We start from the raw sequence: 20,383 nt of genomic DNA, 5'->3' as shown, positions 1-20,383 counted from the left end.
TGTAGCATTTTTTTTTCAATTCAAAAAATTCTGTTTCCCCCCCAAAAAAACCCGGGTTTTTTTGAGTTTCAAAATTTCCGGAAATTTTACATCTCTAGGTGGCTGACAGTGTACAAGAGAGGAGAGAGAAGTTTCCATGCTCCATACCCTCCCTTCACAGTCTTTTCCAGGGCACCTGTCCCTTATCAATCTTATCCTTGGACGTAACCAAAAAGCCGTAACTAGAAATCAAAAGATAAACTGAGCTACTGCCAAGTAATCTACAGAAGGATCATAGGCATGAATGCAAATCTACATAATATGCAGAATTTATTTTACACATTTCTTTAAGACAGAACTTAATATTTCTTTCTGGCATAGAGCACAAACATAGCTCTAAACTCGGTGTATCATTTTCAATTCAGTGTTCATCAGGAGAGACAGCAAAATTTCCCCGTAATCCCTTAAACTCCAGAAATTCAAACCCTTCCAAACCCCAAACAGGTTATTGGACTCTGTTTCGATCTTCATATACACTTACTGCCAGGGGGAGGACCAATGACCTCAGAAGAATTTTATTTATGTGCCTTTCTAATGAAGTCTAATCTGATTAGCCCACACATTGTAAAAGAGCCAATCTCAAGTGATCCAATAATCAACCCTTGTTTTCAGAGGCACATAAGCAGATGTAATTACAACGAATTCCTACACACAAGTCCCATCCTTCTCCCAAAGCCTCCATACTTCTATAGGAGACAACATAGTAGAGTGAAATGAAGCATGTGGGACTTGAAACAAGATCAGGATCAGCCTTGAGAATTCACTTATTTCCTTGGCAAGCTACTCAACCTGAGTTTCTCTACCTGTAGAATGGGAAAAACTAGTGACCTACCTCAGAGGGATACTGGAGAAAAGAATAAGGAAGCGTTATCAGCCATCAAGTCTTTGAAACAGAGTGAAATGTAAATTCAGGAAACAAGCAAGCAGCATACAAGAGAATATGGACTGAAGATCCAACATATCCTTTCATCAACTTTGTTCTCACAACTCTGACCCACATAAGACGGAGGAATCAGCTGGTGGCCATGTGTCATGTCCTACTAGTTAATACTGTCATATGACTGTGTCAATAAACAACTACTGTAATTCCCCCCTAGCTAAAAATAGGCCAGTGCTCAGGCAGAGTCCAGAGATTCTTAGTCAGGTGAGCACAACACACCGGTTTCTTGATTTACATACTGATTAGAAGGCGGCAGTAAAAGACTGGTTACGCATGTTAATGACCTCCAAATTTTGGACTTGTGTCTAATAAGCAGAATTTGGAACACACGCTACACATGCCTTGTTTTGAAATGGGTAGTGAGATACATTTAAGTGTGTTATTCCACCTAGTATTCTTGTACAGAATGGCCTTAAAACAGATATTCAAAATGCTTCCAATACCCAGATACCAGGTCTTCCTTAGGACTATTATTATTTCAAAAACTCTAGTAGTATTGATTTACATAAGGTGCAACACCAAGCCAAGGGGGATGGGAATTACATATGATAGATATCTGGAGTGGATTGGCAGGGGTTTTAGCAGTTTGTGCTAAAATGTAGAGACAAATTTTTAAAAAACCTGTCCCGCTCTTTTAAAAAAAAGTCTTTAAAACAAAGGATATATGTGTGTTTTCTGAGTCACTTTATGTTTATACATGATTTGAAGTGTTATAGTAGCTGTGAGCATGTTTTAAGCTGGAAATCTCATGCTCATCTCTCACCTCTGCCATGCACTAACTGCGGGGCTCAGCAAGCCACTGTGATTCAACCTGGGCCTGCCATCTCTAATGGAGGAGGAACCTTACAGGCCTTCTTTGTCAGCCCACTGGTTCATCTAGATGTGTTAAACCAAAGGTGAGATGTTCTGGGAGCTCTGCAAACACCATCTGGATAGTTAAGATTACAATTACTTTGATTGGTCGTTGTTGCAAGAATGAGCTGGTATATGTTCATATTTGCTTGCTTTGATGCTATGCTTATATGTGGGCCCTGGGATGCTCGGCTCTTGGCCCAGAGACAGGATCTATCTTTAAGCCTTGGGTCCCTTTACCTTTAATGGGGTCCAGTATATTCTAATCAGGACCCAGGTGGCGCTGTGGTTAAACCACAGAGCCTAGGGCTTGCTGATCAGAAGGTCGGCGGTTCGAATCCCTGTGACGGGGTGAGCTCCCGTTGCTCGGTCCCAGCTCCTGCCAACCTAGCAGTTCGAAAGCACGTCAAAATGCAAGTAGATAAATAGGAACCGCTACAGCGGGAAGGTAAACGGCGTTTCCATGTGCTGCTCAGGTTTGCCAGAAGCGGCTTTGCCATGCTGGCCACATGACCTGGAAGCTATACGCCGGCTCCCTCGGCCAATAATGCGAGATGAGCGCGCAACCCCAGAGTCGGTCACGACTGGACCTAATGGTCAGGGGTCCCTTTACCTTTACCTTTATTTGCCATCTATGCCCTCAAAGGTCAGGTGGATTGATGGGAGATTCTGGTCAAATTTACTTATGCCTTCGTTTGTATAAATAATGCTTACATTATACATATTAGCACTTTGTGGACAAATTACAGTAACCTCTCAATGTTGTTGTGTCCAGTCCCAGGTGCATTGTAAGTTTACACCTTTCTTTAATAAAGCACTAGACCTGGCCATTCTGGCATTTTTGACATCCTTGTTTGGTATCCCTGCATCAAACCACTCACTCAGGCTCTCTTTTGGGCCTGCAGTTTAGAACACTCGGCAAGTATGGCTTACTCTGACTAGCACTAGCTCTCCAAGAATCTTTCCAGTTCAGCTGCCCAATAAGCTTTCAACTGAATATGATATCAGCTCTCCCAAGATTTCAGACAGAGATTTCCCATTCCCCGAATCCTTTTGGTAGAGATGTCAGGTATTAAATCTAGAATTGTGAACATGCAAAACATAATGCTCCACTGCTAATTAGCCATGAAAGCTTGAAATTCGGATCTCTTGGCAACATCCTTTCTATTTATGACAAGTAGTGCTAAATTCACACAAATATCTGCAACTGAGTTCATCCACAGTCTAATTCCCCAACTGGGAACGTGAGTAACCAAAGCAACCCAAGGTTATGGTCAAACTTTCCAAGAACTTCTGAGAATTGTCCTTCTTCAGCCAGCAGAAAAGAAACATTCCCAACCCTAAGGCCTGTTTTTGAAAACCTGGTGTGAAAAATGAGCAGGTTCAGACAGTATGTCCTTAGAAGTTACTAGCCAGACTCCCTACAAGTTTACAGAAAACTTTTCAACCTGATCACCTGAAGACAACATTTACTCATGGGAATCATGTGAGCAGCTATTTATAAAACCCAGGTTCAGGTGTTCTGGTGATAAGAAGCAACAGCAGTGAAGTGGCACAACCAAGCTGCAGAAGTGTTTTTTCCAATATATACACTCATGGGCTCCTTATGCACAAATATAATTTCTAAATGCAAGTAGCAAGCATCCATGCAGAGAACAGCATCCTCCAGCAAATGTCAGACATTACCATTTTGATCAGAGTTGTCCTTGAACAAGGTTGGGGGAAAGCACAAAAGATTGCCACCTACATCTGCTGTTGCAAAAACAGCAGCAAAAGACCCAGCAAGAAATGATACTCATAAGAGTCGGACTGTCACACAATGTATTTATTTAGTGTCTGTCAATGCCATGCTAGGCTACGGGACTGGGTTATATTGCCCAAAACCAAACAGTACAGTGTTCGTACCAACAGCTCCATTAATTATGAATCCTGAAATCTGGGATCCCCTCCAAACCAGCACCAAAATTTTGCAATCTTTTTGAAGCATGCTCAAAGCATGGTAAGTGATACATCAACCCAGGGCTTGTCATTAACACCATTCAAAATACATCATTCTCCTATTTACTCCAAACTGGTGCCAAGCGGTTGCAATTGTTTTGCAGCGCAAAACCCCATGTTTTGCAGCACCCCCAAAAATGAGTAATTACTCAAACCGGGGGTCATAGGTATCACCCAAGAAACCAACACGGATCAATTTACTCCAAACCACTATCAACGTTTTGCAGCTGCTTTGCAGCATTTTGTAGGGTAAACCCTACACTTTGCAGCGCGTGCCCCCCCCCAAAGTACAGTAAGTGATGTATATAACTAGGGCCCCTAGTAAACACCACCCAGAATCCAACACAGTCTTGATTTACTCCAAACTGGTGCCAAAGTTCAACCAGTGACTTACTCCAAACCTGTACCATATTTTTGTAATTGTTTTCAGCATTTTGCAGCACTCTTCTAGACATTGACAAGAAACAAAAACATTTATACACACATTCTTGTAAACATACATACCAGCATCAGCTGCAAATATCTACATACACATACACATCTACATAAAGGTAAAGTGACCCCTGACCATTAGGTCCAGTCGTGACCAACTCTGGGGTTGCGGCGCTCATCTCGTGTTATTGGCCGAGGGAGCCGGCGTACAGCTTCCAGGTCGTGTGGCCAGCATGACAAAGCCACTTCTGGCAAACCAGAGCAGCGCACGGAAATGCTGTTTACCTTTCCCGCTTGGAGCGTTACCTATTTATCTTCTTGCACTTTAACGTGCTTTCAAACTGCTAGGTGGGCAGGAGCTGGGACCGAGCAACGGGAGCTCACCCCGTCGCAGGGATTCAAACTGCCGACCTTCTGATCAGCAAGCCCTAGGCTCTGTGGTTTAACCCACAGCGCCACCTGCATCCCTACACATCTACATACACATGGTCAATTATTGAGAAAAGTATTTATTAGCTAAAGTTGTTATCACCAGGACCTGAAAAAATTCCAGAAGCATAATGTGTGGGCAGTAAATGAAAATGGACCAGACTAAGGAATGTGGGAGCTTTATATGCACAAATTCATTGTTTTAAAAGCTGTAAGACACTATTTAGAAATGATAACATAGTGTAAAATTGAGTCTCCGAGAAGCCAGCATGTTTCCCGGGAGCATCCACTGAAAATGTTTACTGGCTCAGTTGCCAAAATATTTCTATGTTCCAGTTTCATAAGGTTACAGAAAGCTTAGTGCCAAATTTGTATGTTTCTATACAGGTGTAAATCTGTATATGACAAACGATTTGCCTATTTTTACTGCATAATGACTTCTTGTTCCTTAGGTCACTGTACTCCTCCCACATGTCATCATGCCTTGGAGAATATGCTACATAATGCTCCATGACATTCAGGTGGATTGATTGGCTCCCTCGGAAACGCACAACACCTCTAAGAACATGTCACACACAGCAAAAGAAGTGATGCACTCTCTTAAAATGCCAAAAGTTGGGGGGGGGGGGGAATCTATAGACAAAAATAAATTCTGGGGGGTTAAAAAATTTTATACAAAACTCTATAAATCTGAACCATTGGACTCCCAAATCTTTACAAAATTCCTAGAAGAAAAAAATAAATCCCAAATTTATTAAGACTCTTAGCAGAAATCCAAAACAGAATAAAAATATGAAGCTCCACAAAGCACCCAGTCCTGAGGGATTCATTAGCTTTTTTATTTAAAAAAAAACCCAGAAAAATCTCACAAATTGTTTCTTGACATACAGAATAGAAGCCAAATTCCTGAAACTTGGCATATCTCGTTTATCACAGTTATACCCAAACCACAGAAAGAACTTTAACAAGTTTAATTACATAGATAGACCTATTTCATTGATTAATGTGGATGCTAAATTATTTACAGGCAAAATGGTTAGTGGACTTTCAAAAATTTCACCCAACTATGTCCACCATCGCCAAGTCAGATTCTTAACGCCTTCTCTATTAGATGGATTAAATACAATTTTTTAGAGTTAATCACATCCAGAACCTACTGTTTTCTTGATGCTGGGTGCAGCAAAGGCATTTAATGGTTTAAACTGGCAATATATCTTTACACCTACTCGCTGGATCATCAACTTGCCATGATGAGTGGGCTTGCATGTTCCTATGACCCTTGTGAGCGAAGCCCTCAGGAATCTCGTACTCCCAGCAGGGTCACCCAAGGCAGTAAGGTCAAAGGGAAGGAGCTAGACAAAGAATGATCCAAGAAGTCCTCAACGGCAGTACAGGGGGATAACAAGCGGTATGTTACAACGGCTATGAAGGCGGATGAAGGCTGCAGCAGATAGCAATCTACTGGTTTGTCGTGACTACTTCATGCCATCGGAACAGAGCCCTACTGTGAAGACTGTGCGTTGGTCAGCATGCACTGATCTACACACATAAAACAAATTCACGCACAGGTGTCTTCCAAAAACCCAACCCAAACCCCAAAAGTCCCATGGCGATCGGCAGCTGTATCCATGATTGAGCAGCCCTTTTTAGGATCCACTCTGCTCACCCTGAGAAGGGGGAGGGGCTAGAAAAGGTGCCCTAAACATAGTCCTGCCTCCCTTTTCCCCTGACTGGATTACCGCACCCAGTGGGGTCACCACCTAGCGGTTGTAAAAGACAATTGATCAACTCCCACCTGGAAACCAATGTCCCCACTGTGGAAGGAGGGGTGGATCCAGAATTTGCCTCCACACTCACTTACGGACCCATTGTTAAAACCGTGTTTATGGAAGACACTCTTACTTGGGTAAGAGTGATCGCCAAAGAAGAGGGTATCTTTACAATTCGATGTTCCTTTGGTATTAGTCCATTCTGGGTTGATGAATGGTGAATGGGGAACTCTCTACAACATTTCCCATTGGTCAGGGCACAAAGCAGAGCTGCCCACTGTCTCTCCTGCTTTTTACCTTGGTCAAATCTGCTATTAACCACTTTCTAAAATCAGATTTTACCATATGGAAGTAATGGGAGGCTGAACTTCTACCTTTTGATTCCCCCTTTAGTCCCAATAACTCAACACACTTCATTTCACACAGTAGCCAAATCAGGCTGATTTCCTAGGTGGGAAACATATATAAATTCAGAGATTTCTACACTAATCAAAAGCTCCTTACAGCTCCAGAATTATTATTTTTAAATGGGAGACAGATCATGTGGCTGGTTAGAGGTACACCAAATTATACATTTTCTAAATCAATCAAATATAAAGACCCAAGCATTATGCAGCTTAAACAGTTTAGAGCAACTACTCAACCAACTCATCCACTGAGAAAGGTCATCTCCCAACTATATAAAATCCTCACACAATTCGTCTCACTTCATTAAGACTAAAACAGGGGAAGACTTTGGAGAAAAATTAGAGAAACAACTCTGGGAACAAATTTGGAATAAACTACCATTTGGATTAATCTCAATTAGAACTTGAGAAAATGCTGTAAAGGTAGGTAAGGTAAAGGACCCCTGGACAGTTAAGTCCAGTCGAATTCAACTATGGGGTGGCGCTCATCTCCGCTTTCAGGGTGAAGCAGCCGGTTTTTGTCCACAGATAGCTTTTCTAGGTCATGTGGCCAGCATGACTAGACAGCTTCTGGTGCAACAGAACACCATGAAGGAAGGCAGAGCACACAGAAATGCCATTTACCTTCTCGTCGCAGCAGTACCTATTTATCTACTCATGCTGGTATACTTTCGAACTGCTAGGTTGGCAGAAGCTGAGACAAAGAGAGAGGAGTTCACCCTATCATGCACATTCAAACTGCTGACCTTATGATCAGCAAGATCAAGAGGCTCAGTGGTTTAAACCAGAGTGCCACCCCTGTCTCCTGGTACACGTGCCTAGCAAGACTATAGAGAAGTGGTCATAACACATTCAACCTTTGCTGGCAGAAATGCAATTTATCTGGCTCTCTAGTACAGGCATTGGCAACCTCTGGCCCATGGACCGGATACGGCACATGGAGGCCATTTATCTGGCCCACGAGCTGCCTGTGAACCGAGCCGCCCGTTCAGCAAGTCCCCCCACGCTGTGGTAAACCGGCGCAGGGACTCACTCCAATGTCAAACTAATTTTCTGTGCCTTTAAGTGTCATCACATCTGCCAATGCTTCACAAAAATAAGACAACAGTATTGCCAGCTCCTGGGTATCAGACTTGCATGTGAGTCAGTATCCCAACCCAGAGAATTAGATGCTACAGATTTTGCCAGCCTTCTGACAGTTCAGTATTCCCATTCAACTCTATTTGCTTCATAAGAGTAAGGATACATTACAAGAATTCTTGTAATGTTTCTAACTTCCTAAGTAGAAACTCTACCATCACAGAACAGAAGAGATATTGGAAAACAAGAATTGTATCTCCCTTTCTAATTCAATGCTATCAACACCATCACCACCACTTTGCAACTCTTCTGCTAACAACAAAAACAATAACAATTTTATAGAAATTCTATTTGTGGTATACAATACACAAACTACACAATGATCAAATTAATCAGTTTTCTTGCATTAATTAACTCAAAAGTATCAGGAGTTGAGTGTCATACTATTCCCCCATCACCCACAAAGCTCACTGGGCAACCTTGGGCCAGTCACTCCCCCTTCACAAGGTTGCTGTTAGGATAAAATGGTTAGAATTATGTGTGCAAACTTGAGCTTCATTGAGGAAAGGTGGGGCAAAAATAGGATAAATAAAACAAATAAATAGATGTGTTCAGCCAAACCTAAAAAAGAGAAAGTAGACAACAGTGGGTAAGGGGTGGAGACCTGACAATATAAACAGGTCAGTCATGCAAAAATTTAACTCTCCACTCCAAATAATATTTGGAGTGGGGATCACATAAACAAGTTCTAAAGTTAGGCCTCCTAGTTCTGGTTGGGAGTTGTTTTGCCCAAGCTCATTATTTTCAACAGCAAAATTCAAAACTGGGAGAAAAAAGGAAATAAATCTTCAGCCCTTTGCTGCAGAAAAGTCAGCAGGGGCTAATAAAAAGAGAGCCCTCATAATAACTGAACACAAAAGATGAATAAAGCATAGAAGGTGCAACAGTCAGCACTTCAAAAGATGCTGGCTCTTTAGCGTGTGCCTAATTAAAGGTTTTCTGCACTGCTGTGTGCCTGGAGAGTACACATCCCAGGTTAAAGCAGTCACCCCTTCAAATCCAGGTATCAGCCCTTCCCTTCTAGGGATGGCCAGAGGTCCCTGTCTGTCACAGTGGCTGAAGAGTTGCTTGTTCTCTCAGCTCTCTCCCACAACCTTCTGCTTTGTACAAACAAAACACCAGGCAGGCAGGACCTACATCTAACACAGCCTCTTGGGAGGTGGCACACAGCCAAATCCGACTGGATGATTCCAGTTCAGACTGGTTCTGGGAACACAAACAAGGAGGTCCTTGCACAGTCGACACTATTTGGACACAGCAGCTCCCACAGCATACAAGGCTGCTCCTCGCTTATCAGCTGTGGAGACCTGAGGCCTGGTTTGCCCACATTTTTCCGGCCACCTTATCTGAATGGAGGAAGGTGGAATTCCAGTGTTTTTCTTTTAATTTGTTTCACTGTAATTATATTTTTTTGCTACGCTACACGGGGAGCTTGTTAAAGGGTGAGAGAGAAATCAAATAAACTCCCTGCAAACATGGCTGATTTGCAAATGCACCTTGACTTAGACCTGTACAAATGAAAACAAAGCCTCAAGACAGAATTAATCAAGAACTGCTTTTGAATGCAAAACATCTGAATGAACAATGGTCTTGGGTCCTGTCGTCCTGAAATATTTTAAGATGAGATCTTCGCACAGGAATGGAACATCCTAGCAAGCAGCCTTGAAAAGAAACCCTAAACACAGACACACAAATGAACATGCCTGATATCTACACTCCACACTGAACAGTAGGGGACAGCTTAAGGCAAGGAATGTTAACACCTCTGGAAGAGACTGAACTAGAGCTAAGGAGAGCCTTAAAGAGCAAGAGAAAGGCATATCTGACAGGGCAGCTTTTGAAATTACTACTCTAGAAAGAAGCTAACACAACCCGCAGTTTACAACCCTGCAACTGAAGCTAGCTAACAGGAGTTTAGTCCAGGCATCCCCAAACTTCAGCCCTCCAGATGTTTTGGACTACAATTCCCTTCTTCCCCGACCACTGGTCCTGTTAGCTAGGGATCATGGGAGTTGTAGGCCAAAACATCTGGAGGGCCGCAGTTTGGGGATGCCTGGTTTAGTCATTCAACTTCTGGCTTAAGAAAGTTCTTTGGCCTAAAGAAATACATACAAATATCATAACAATGTAATATGTAAAAATGAACAGGGCTCTTTCTCTTGAAGAACTGTGTGTATGCATGGAGGGGTGGGGGCAGGGACATCCAATATTAAATTAAGAAAGGAAGAAAGAAACTAGTTATGTTCCTGAATGTTTGCACCATTAGCATGGGCATAACAGGCAATAGAAACAATTCAGATCTTTTATACAAGGCTAATCTCTCTCTCTCTCTCTCACCCACTCACACACACATTTATGGTGGTCATCATACCGTTCCTGCTGAAGTTCTCCACTCAAACTGCTTCTCCACGAGCTAAAGCACATGGAAAATGGCCTTTGTTGAACCTAAGCTCTGAAGCAGTTTTCCCCAATTGTACCCATGAACAGGAAGCACCTAACCCACCCACACTCCACTAAGTACCATTTTAAGCAAGTGATTCATCCTTAGTTGGCAAATTCCTGAGCAGGAAAGAAAGGAGGGGGTGCCACAGGAGGGAATGGCCAGTATTATGTAATGCAATAAAGTTTGCCAATGTCTACTTTCACTCCAGGAGAGGAGGCTGGTAAGCGAGAGACAGCAACCAATCTCTCCAGCCAAGTTTCAGGAAGCCTGAATGTTAAGTCATGGTGGTTTTTCTAGCACCTTTCACTACAGTAATATTCATCTTCATGTTTCAGTATACATGCAAGTAATAAATTTTAAAAATCCATGACAAGGGCAAGTTTCACCATAGAAGACGAATTCTTTCTAAAGTTCATCTGGTTTAACCAAAGAGTCATAGTCCATTAATCACAGCAACTACATTAGAAAACACAAGAATTAATTCAAGTGGAATTCTCGAAACACATTCTATATAAAAAGAAGCTCTGTGGTCTCCACAGTAACGTTACTTGAAAGCTGGGCTTCACCACAAGTATGTGAGCTTCAGAAGCCCAATGTGAAAAAATCACTGTTTGAAATTCCCCAGGCACTAGGCAAGTTCTGCAACTGCTACGGGTCCAATTGCAACCACGTGGAAATCTCTAGATGCCAGGTTGGCCTCTGACATCTCCATCTGACTGGCCCCTCCAGCTTTCTTAAGAAGGTAAGCCGAAGAGCTCATGTACTGCATTTATATCCCACCTTTTTCTCCAAGGAGTAGGAGTTCATCCTCCTCCTCAGTTAATCTACCTCACAGGGTCACTGTAGGGGTTAAGAGGCTGTGAGTGGCCCACGATCACCCAGTGAGCTTCATGATTGAATGAGGATTTGAACCCTGATCTCCCAGGTCCCAGTCAGACACTCCAGGTCCCAGTCAGTACACCACACTGGCCTCCTAGAGTACTTCTGCTTTGGGGCAGCTATATAAATTAAGCAGGTAAATAAATATAGGGGATATTTCCCTTGAAACTTGCATTTTTTTATTCTGGATTGTTTTGTTTTCTGTTTTAATGTATTGTAAACTGCTTTTTTTTTAAACGTGGGTGGCGCTGTGGGTTAAACCACAGAGCCTAGGGCTTGCCGATCAGAAGGTCGGTGGTTTGAATCTCCGCGATGGGGTGAGCTCCCGTTGCTCGGTCCCAGCTCCTGCCAACCTAGCAGTTCAAAAGCATGTCAAAGTGCAAGTAGATAAATGGGTACCGCTACAGCGGTAAGGTTAACAGCGTTTCCGTGTGCTGCTTTGGTTTGCCAGAAGCGGCTTTGTCATGCTGGCCACATGACCTGGAAGATGTACGCCAGCTCCCTTGGCCAATAACGCAACCCCAGAGTTGGTCACGACTGGACCTAATGGTCAGGGGTCCCTTTACCTTTAAACTGCTTTGAGATTTTTTCTGTGAAATACAAAGCAGCATACAAATGAAATTAATAATAATAATTTCATTGCCAAAAAAGGTGATTGTAACCTAGATTTAAGGTGCCAATTGGCAAATAGCTTATATATCTAACGCTGGAAATAATGTATTCAACAACACCAATCAGTATTTCAGGCAAGTATGCCGGAGTCAAGTTTGCAAAAACCTTGTACTAGTGGTCAAGCACTCACTAGAATAAGAAAGACAAAATTTAGTTTGATGAAACACTGAAAACACATTTCAGTTTGTGAGATTTTTATAGACATCAATAGAGGATAACATTGCAATGCTGGACCCTTCTTTTGCAAAGTCCTTTGCTGATTGGTAGCTCTGAAAATTAATTTTCTGCAATTATTTACAAGCATCTATAGCACTTTTACCAAGTACCTGTATTGAACATTTGGACATAGTTCACATAAAACACTTAGGCAAATTATGGCTTCCCTAGGACAAGCAAGTGTGTCGATGCATACAAGTGTGTCCCACCCTGTCCCGTTCCACCCCCATTCTGCCTTCTACCATGTCCAAAAGGACCCACACATCAGCAATTGCGCATGAATTGGACATGCCTAAAATGGCTGTCACCTGTACACACATGCAATTTGACTGGGAAGGAAGATACGGTCCTTTAAAACCAGTTTCATATGATACACATTCTATTCCAATATTTCTCTCATTCTCCCACAGCTCTTTATTGATAAATAAAAACAAAATAATAAAATCTGTCTATCAAGTCCTTGCTGAGCTTGAACAACATTATTTTGACCAACACTCCATTCATCTCTCAGGCATCATTACTAAGAGAAGGTTATTCCTTTAAACAAACAAAATATGCTGTAAAAAACACATGCAGACAGGGGGTGGGAGAAGAGAAAGCAAGGCAGACAATGACTGATAATTGACACTGGATTCTAAATAGAAGTGGGAAAGCCATATGAAACCAATCACATTAACTTTGTTCCATGAAGCACCATTTAAGTTGACACACTTTGAAATGTAGTACATATAAATGTCAACAACTTCATTCTTAAAGCAGGGGCTCAAATGTTGAAGGTACAGGTCTTCTGGGGGCAAGGGGGCAGGGAAATAGAGCAATAAGAAAAGGAAACTGCAATATCTCATGGGTAATTCTTGGGAATTCATATCGGGGCCCAGGATGAAACATGGCAGTAATAAATACGACAGGGGCGTTTACATACCTGTCACTGCTGGTACTGCTACTGCTGCTGATTGAATCACTGCTTGATGATCTGCTCCTAGAGCCGCTGCCACTAGGGGATCTGGTAGGCCTTGACGCTTGGCTCGCAAGCCTCTGAGGAGACTGGGTCCTAGACTGGGATGAATGTGGTGACCGGCTCCTGCTGTGCTGGTAATTCCGCTCTGGCCTCCGGCCTCGTACCTCCCGTGTGAGATCATCCCTGTAGATATCCCTGTGTACCACGCTGGGCAAAGTAAACTGCTCCCGGGCCCGAGGCTCGTAACGGGGGTCATGAGCATCAAAACGGCTCGGGCTGCGACTCCGAGAACTGTAATAGAGTCCGTGTTGTAAAGTCCGCTCTCGAGCATCTCTATAGTAATCCTGATCATAATGTCTTGTCCGATCAAATCCTCCTGTCCCCCGTTCATGGTGTCCATAGGCACTATGTTCATAAGCACGCTCCCTGTTATCTGAAGCCCTGCATTTAGGAGGGGGAAAATATTTATGTCAATCAGAGATGGAGGAGAAGGTCCCAATATCATGCAAACATTTAGTGTGGCATTGGCGATCTTCACAAGTAATATTAATAATAAAAGACTCTAAATGACTATAATGACTATTAAGCAAAACCAATGAGCTTGGTTCTTCCACACAACTCCTCAGTTACATCTAGGTACAGCACAGCTTGGCACTGATTCTGCTCCACTGATTAAACTGGGCTTTCATGACCAGAGTTCTGCATCACAGAACAAACTAATGATCTTCTGGGCCCTGAATGATTTTCACAGGTTGTTTTTTTTAAATCACCAATTTAAAATATACGTAATTCTTCTAGGGGCGCAATGCTCTAAGATTCTAAATAATTACAACTATTCATATTTTTCATTGCATGTGTATGCTGAAGATCTTTTGCTAAATGTTTGGCTGGCCATGAAAGCCCCTGTGAAAAGCATGAGTCCAGAAAAGGCAAGTTACTGTTAGCATTTTAGTTGCTAAGATTCCTTGGATATAATGTCAAAACAGCTAATAATCAATACATTGATCCTATTAATTATCCAAGAGGTAGGTACTTTTAAGTGCCACAGACAATGTGGAGACAAAGTAATGCCCACAAAAGGCGTCAAGTCCCCAAAGCAAGATTTCTGTTGATTTACTGGAAAGCTGTGGGCATTTTTGTAAGCAGCTTTGAATCAAAGAAAAGTGGGGTATTAATATTTAAAGAATAAAGCTAATTGCCACAGTTTCTATACTCCACATAAATAATCAGCAGTTTGCTCTACTGTGTACTTCAGAGTTAATGAGAACACTGTGCCTGTGACTCAGTTGACTGATGAGCATTTTCATAGGATAGTATTTCAAAACAGAAAGCAAAATGACCCAGAAGGCTTCCAAACCGGTAGTTTAGTACTCTAATTTATTAAAAGTAAAAGGATGGCCCATCTTTAGTGGCATGGCTAATCAAGAAAAATAGTAATTCAACAGGAAATGTTTGTGGATTTAGTAATGAGCCAGAGCCTGAGTTAGTTGCAAAATTTAAAGCCCCATTTTAGGAAGAAGGATTTTAAGCCATCTCCCTTTGTTCCAACAGTCTTCTTTGAAAACCAATTCACTGCTACTTCAGTTCTAGGCCCTCAATTCTCTCCCACCTCCACCCTCACAGTTCCTCCTCTTCTGCTGGGTCCCAGGACAGATCTTCTCAAAAGCCAGGGAACTCTTTTGTATTTTTCTTTTGTTTATTAAGAGTGGATTAAAATCTTCCTTGATTATAAATTTCTCTCTCTTCCTACACATGCATCTCAAGCACAGGGCTACTAATCCCCGAGATGAAGGTGCTTGATGAATCTTAAAGGCTTTCCTTTCTCTGAATTCCTGCCTCTTGAGCAATTCAGAGTTATCTTAACAGAAATGCAAAGCAAAATTCCAAAATGCACAATATACATTTCCAATTATTTGCAGCTACATGCAAATAAGGAAGCAAACTGTTTCCAAATGTGTGCACGTGTGTCTGTGTGTCTTCCTCCTTAAAAGAAGAAAAACAAGCAGCACTCTGCACCTTAAGGAACATTAAGCCAGTGAGAGCTGGTATAATAAAGGAACAGAAGCAATACTCCTAGAGGGTTACTGGTATAGTAAAAGAGCTCCTTATCCATTAGAAGGACACAGAAGACAGACAAAAGAACTAGCAGAGCTGAAAAATCTAATGACTACAGCAGTGCTGATTATCTATTAGTACTAATTACTACTGGAGTTAGTGGAAAGAGGGATTGACTTGGGTTAGGAGAGGAGCTAATATACACAGGGCAGGACATACCAACCTTTTCCAAGTGTGGAAACACGACCTATATTCCCAATTAAATCTAGGGAGAGAATTGTGAACATAACTTCCCCAATTTTGGCCCCTCTTATAGGGGTAATCCACCTTCTTAATGGGCAAGGGTGTCAAAATGATATTTTAGATGAGCGAGCAAGAAAAAAATCTTAGTGACAAACAGGGAAAAAAATCCACTGGAAGCCAGTTGTCCCAGATTGACATGAGGACTCTGTAACTCCCAGACTTCATTCTTCAGGCAGCAAAGCACGTCTAGGTATATCCAGCAAAAGAGAGTGACTCCAGCTCTAAGTCTGAATCAAACAGTTGGTAGAAAATACACCAAGATATGAATAGATGAATGCCTCATTGGTGGCTAGCAGACATCCTCTGTCCATCTTTGTAACCATCCAACAAAGTCAATTTTCTCTTTATGTATCCACAAGCTGATTATCAACAGAGTGTCTTTAAAGCTAAAGTGCCTTTTAACAGTACAGTGACAAATGCACTCTTAACAAGACTAGATAGTAATCCACTCCCCTGGGCCACTGGGATCTTGGCTGTGTACCATCCCACAAATTCGAGGTAGTAGCCATTATTCCAGCACCTTAACAGATGGCCTGTAATTTCCAAGATTTAGCAGTGTCCATCTCCTTCACTTTTGCCAATACCATGAGGAACAGTAATCCCAAGATATATGGAAGTGGTGTAGATCCAAAAGTGGAAACATCAAAAGCTGCCTTCTGCTGTCTTCACCATACCACAATGTATTCCCATGGCTAGAGGTTGTTTGTAGAATCCAAGACGATGAACGCATCACTTTTAAAAAGCCTACTAGAATTTTTTGGAATCAATCCAATTCTATACATAAACTATGCACACCAGAAAAACCCTGAAAAAAACTAGCCATGAAGCTTCTCCAAGACTCTGTAGGTTCTACATGCTGAAGATACTCCATACTGGGTTTTGAGGCTTGCAGTAACGAAATAGCTCCATTTGACAATAAGGATACATCCGAGTGAAGCCTTAACGTTATCCAAGAATGAGATTGTTCTAGAAGTTCTAGAAGAATAGCTCCATAATCGAGGATGACCATCGGAAGTCTTCCATCTTAGGACCAAGTATCCAACCAGCTGCAGGAAATATCCTCTACAGATCCACAAGATACCAGCCACTGGGGCGGGAATCACTTCCGTTTCCAAACCCAAAATAGGAAATGCAGATAAATCCCCAAATTTTAAATCCATCTGGGGGCCCTATACAGGAGTTTGTGTTTCTCACCACATCAAATACAAAATACCTGCCTAGTGAAACCTTGGAACTTACCCATCAAGTCTCCGCTCATAGCGTCCTTCCCGTGCATGAAGCGATGGTGGTGGGCCATACGTGGGCCCACCACCACCTCCTCTGAACCCAGAAACCTCTCTACTACGAGATGCTATGGAAACTGTATCATCCAATCCCCGAGCAGCACTAGGAATGGTTCCCGGTTCATTATAATCCGTCCGAAGGTCTCTATCTCCCATTTTGTTGACAGAGTTGTGTGCCTTCTGGGCACTCTTGATGTCCACAAAATCCACAAAGGCTGCCACGCCACCTTCTGACCCCCTTTTGGGGAGAATTTTGACACTTTCAACACGTCCATATCTAGGGGAGAAAGAAAGAAAAATAATATGTATTAAAGGTTCACACAGACAGAATACGTTGTCAAATCACATTTTAGTTGGCTGAAATTTCCAGCACTGAGGCTGTGATCCTAAGCATATTTATTTTGCAATCCATATGTGACTCCCCTCTATTTTATCTGTCCTTGTAAACAAAGGTTTTTGTTAGATTTGTTTATAATTTTATTGTGTATTTAGTGTCTGTCGATGTTAGGGATGATGTCGCAATCATTGGCTCACACAATAGAACTTTCATTCCAGTAACACTGCTTCACATCATGGCTTTAGTCTGTTAGAAACAAAGTTTCAAACAAACTGCTTTTTTACTCAGCTGCTCCTACCCTTCCCATCTCACTTTATAAGTAAACAAACAAACAAAGAAAGCTGTGATACAATATTCAGCTTTGAATACCCCTAAATAATATTTTATAAAATTATGCATTATACTGAAAGAAAAAGTCTTTTTCATAAAGGTATGTCACAGCTCCTATATGCTTCAGTTCAACCAGCCTTAAAAGTAACCAGATGAAAGGATTTATTGAATGTGTGTATTTCCAACTTGCTCACAGTTTAGTAATGATATTTACTATTTGCAAGGCACTGCTATACAATTTTAAAAAATAGAACTAACAACCAAGTCCTGCCCATGGGTTTACTATCTGAACAATGCTGTAAATCGCAGCTTCATCCAGGTTTGGAAGAATTATTTGGGAATTCCTAGGAAACAACCAAATAAAACATTTCATATTCCTGGATATCAGGACCACAATTTGCACACACTAGTCAACCAATGAAGTTTCTGTGTTTTTTGCAACCCCAGTGAGCAGGGAATCTGTTTGACCACTAATTTACAAATGTGGGTTTGAAGCCAATACACAAGATATTCCTACTGAAATCAACAGGCATGTCTGCTTTGAGTATGACTAATTTGATACAACCCCTGGCAATATTTTTAATGTCCCCAAACTGGATAGACAAGATGGAAGTTCTGAAATAATCCAGTTTTAATAAACCCACCTGTAAAGACCCTTTAACTGAACTCCCAGCTCCTTTGAACAAAATAAGTTATTCTGTAGGCATTATAGTTCCACAGATGTTCTATAAATGCTCCTTTTTAAAGCAGAAAATAAACTAACCTGGAGAAAGATGACAAAACAGTGCTATCTCACTAGAGATAGTACAAGAACTACCAAGGTTGTCAGACAACCTTCATGTATCTTTAATTGCCCTTTAATTATAGCTGAGGAAAAGAATAACCCAGCTTCCAATTTTGACACACCCGGCTCCATTTTCAAGAGTCCGAATTAGAAGTTTTAGGCCCAAGCAGTGAAAGAACAAAAGTCAAAAACCCAGAAACACAGTTACATGGACTAGCCACATGGCAAAAACAATATCAGATTGCTTTAACAAAAGAAAAGACACAGGCACCACTGACAACCATGTGCCGTGCCAGGAGCACATTTTCCCCAGTGTCCTTCTCTTTCCAGGCTCATAGACACTAGCGAAATCCATAGATTCATCCATGTGTGAGAACTGGCACCACCAACAAAGAAGATCCACAGGAAGGGAAACCTGCTGAGTATTGCCAGGAAAGGCCACAGGGAGCAAGGGGGCCACTAATCGAACAAATGCACATGTATTGAGCCTAACCTGCAGGGCGGCTTCCTCCCTTGCTCTTCAGTAGAAGCAAAAGCCCATCACAGGATTTGAGGGTTATTACTTGCTTCAAGTTCTCCAATGCTAGCTGGTCTAAGACTCATGGGGTGTAGAAACCCCATACAGTGCAAGGGGTAGTAGAGCACGTTCTGTTCAGATGACTAAGTGTTTTCAAAAACAACTGATGGGGTGATGTAGGACTCCGAGCCTTGAAATCTCAGCTAGCTACATGAAGCTCACTGGCTGCATTGGAGAAATCAGCACAGCCAATCAAAGGAGAGGGGGGAAGGACCACAGCTCCGTAGCAGAACACATGCTTTGCATGTAGAAAGTCCCAGGCTCAATGCCTGGAGATTCCAGGAGCGGATGACGGGAAAGGCCTCTGAATCCAAGAGCCCAAAGGGCCACAGCCAGTCACAGAGTCTAATACTAGGCTAGATGGAGAAATGTTCTGCGCTGGTTTAAGGCACTTTCCTATAATCAGAGGCACAGGCCAAATTTAAAATATTTGTGGGAGGAAGGAAACCTATGCAGTTAAATTTCTCCATCTACAGTTTTAAAAACCAGGCACAGCTGGAGACACTATTGCCAGATTACTGCTACAGCCCTAACATAGATTGCACAATATTTGTTAACCCACACCTAAATCTCAGAGCTGTGTTAACTATTTGGCACAGCTTGTCTTCTCATGCAACAAGCCACTGGGATGAGTGTGGCAGCTGCTTTTCAAGGAGGAGAGAGTAAAAGTTACACATCCTCACCAACATACACACAACCCTCAAGACAAAGCAGCTGTGCAAGCAGGAAGGCTTTCATCGCTCTGTGCCCTAGCATCGCCTGCTCCTTTTTAATTGCACATACCTTTTAGTCACCCACCGTGAAGATTAATCTGCCTAGTGATCCAGCCCAGCCCCACCCATTGGCTACTCTCCAAACTGCTCCTGTGGTGGCAGTTCCCGCGGGGAGGGGAGCTGCATTGCTTCATGCTATCTGATCCAGAAGGGAGGGGAGGGGAGGGAAAAGATCTGCAATGTTGCATCACGGGATCAGTTACTGCAGCAGAACAATGCACGGCAAGGAGAAGACAGGCTTTCTGAAGGGCTGCCGGAGGACAGGCAATGGAGGAAAGGGAGAGCATTTTTCACAGTGGCATTTGCAAGAGCAACAACAAGGAAGGAGAAACAGCAGAGAAAAGCTTTGGTGAGGGTAACCTTCATTGGGAACAAGAGACAAAAAGAACAGGAGCCATCATGACCTTCACCATGCTGAAAAGAGCCCTTGTGAAAACGCTTCCTCCATCTCTCTTTACTGACTTCAGCCTTTCCAAGAAGCAAACAGATAAAAAACACAGCAAGGGGGGAGGGGGGATTTGCTGCATGCTGGCTCTAAAGATCCCCATGAAAACAAAGCTCCTCTTGTTGCTCTTTTTTAGCAACCTTCCCCACCTTGCATAATTCATGTTAATCAATAAGTAACTCGCAGCATGTCAGACAAGCTGGTCTCATTGTATGTTTTGCTTTTCAGTGGATTCTATGAAGCTCTTTCTGCAAGTAAAATCCTCTGGGGGCATGAAGCCCTTTTCTTAGTTCTCTGGAACAAGTGTAAGACCTTTCAGTTG

The 20,383-nt window shown here is 42.3% G+C and overlaps 1 protein-coding gene across 6 annotated transcripts in view; it reads right to left on the bottom strand.

Moving 5' to 3' along the window:
- Positions 1 to 20,383, bottom strand: part of SPEN (spen family transcriptional repressor) — a 71,680-nt gene that overhangs the window by 36,927 nt on the left and 14,370 nt on the right. For 5 of the 6 annotated variants that reach the window (XM_035120376.2, XM_035120377.2, XM_035120379.2 and 2 more), the window contains exons 2-3: positions 16,772 to 17,092; positions 13,139 to 13,615 (exon numbers count right to left, since the gene is read on the bottom strand). In XM_035120376.2, coding sequence (XP_034976267.2) covers positions 13,139 to 13,615; positions 16,772 to 17,092 — 798 coding nt within the window. Of the gene's footprint in view, positions 1 to 13,138; positions 13,616 to 15,452; positions 15,584 to 16,771; positions 17,093 to 20,383 lie in introns of those variants that run through there. The other variant, XM_035120380.2, reaches the window with a different exon arrangement.

The sequence above is a fragment of the Zootoca vivipara genome, chromosome 6, assembly GCF_963506605.1.
Source record: "Zootoca vivipara chromosome 6, rZooViv1.1, whole genome shotgun sequence".
Classification (NCBI taxonomy): Eukaryota; Metazoa; Chordata; class Lepidosauria; order Squamata; family Lacertidae; genus Zootoca; species Zootoca vivipara.
The sequence above is the reverse complement of the archived record's forward strand: the minus strand, read 5'-3'. Positions and strand labels throughout refer to the sequence as shown.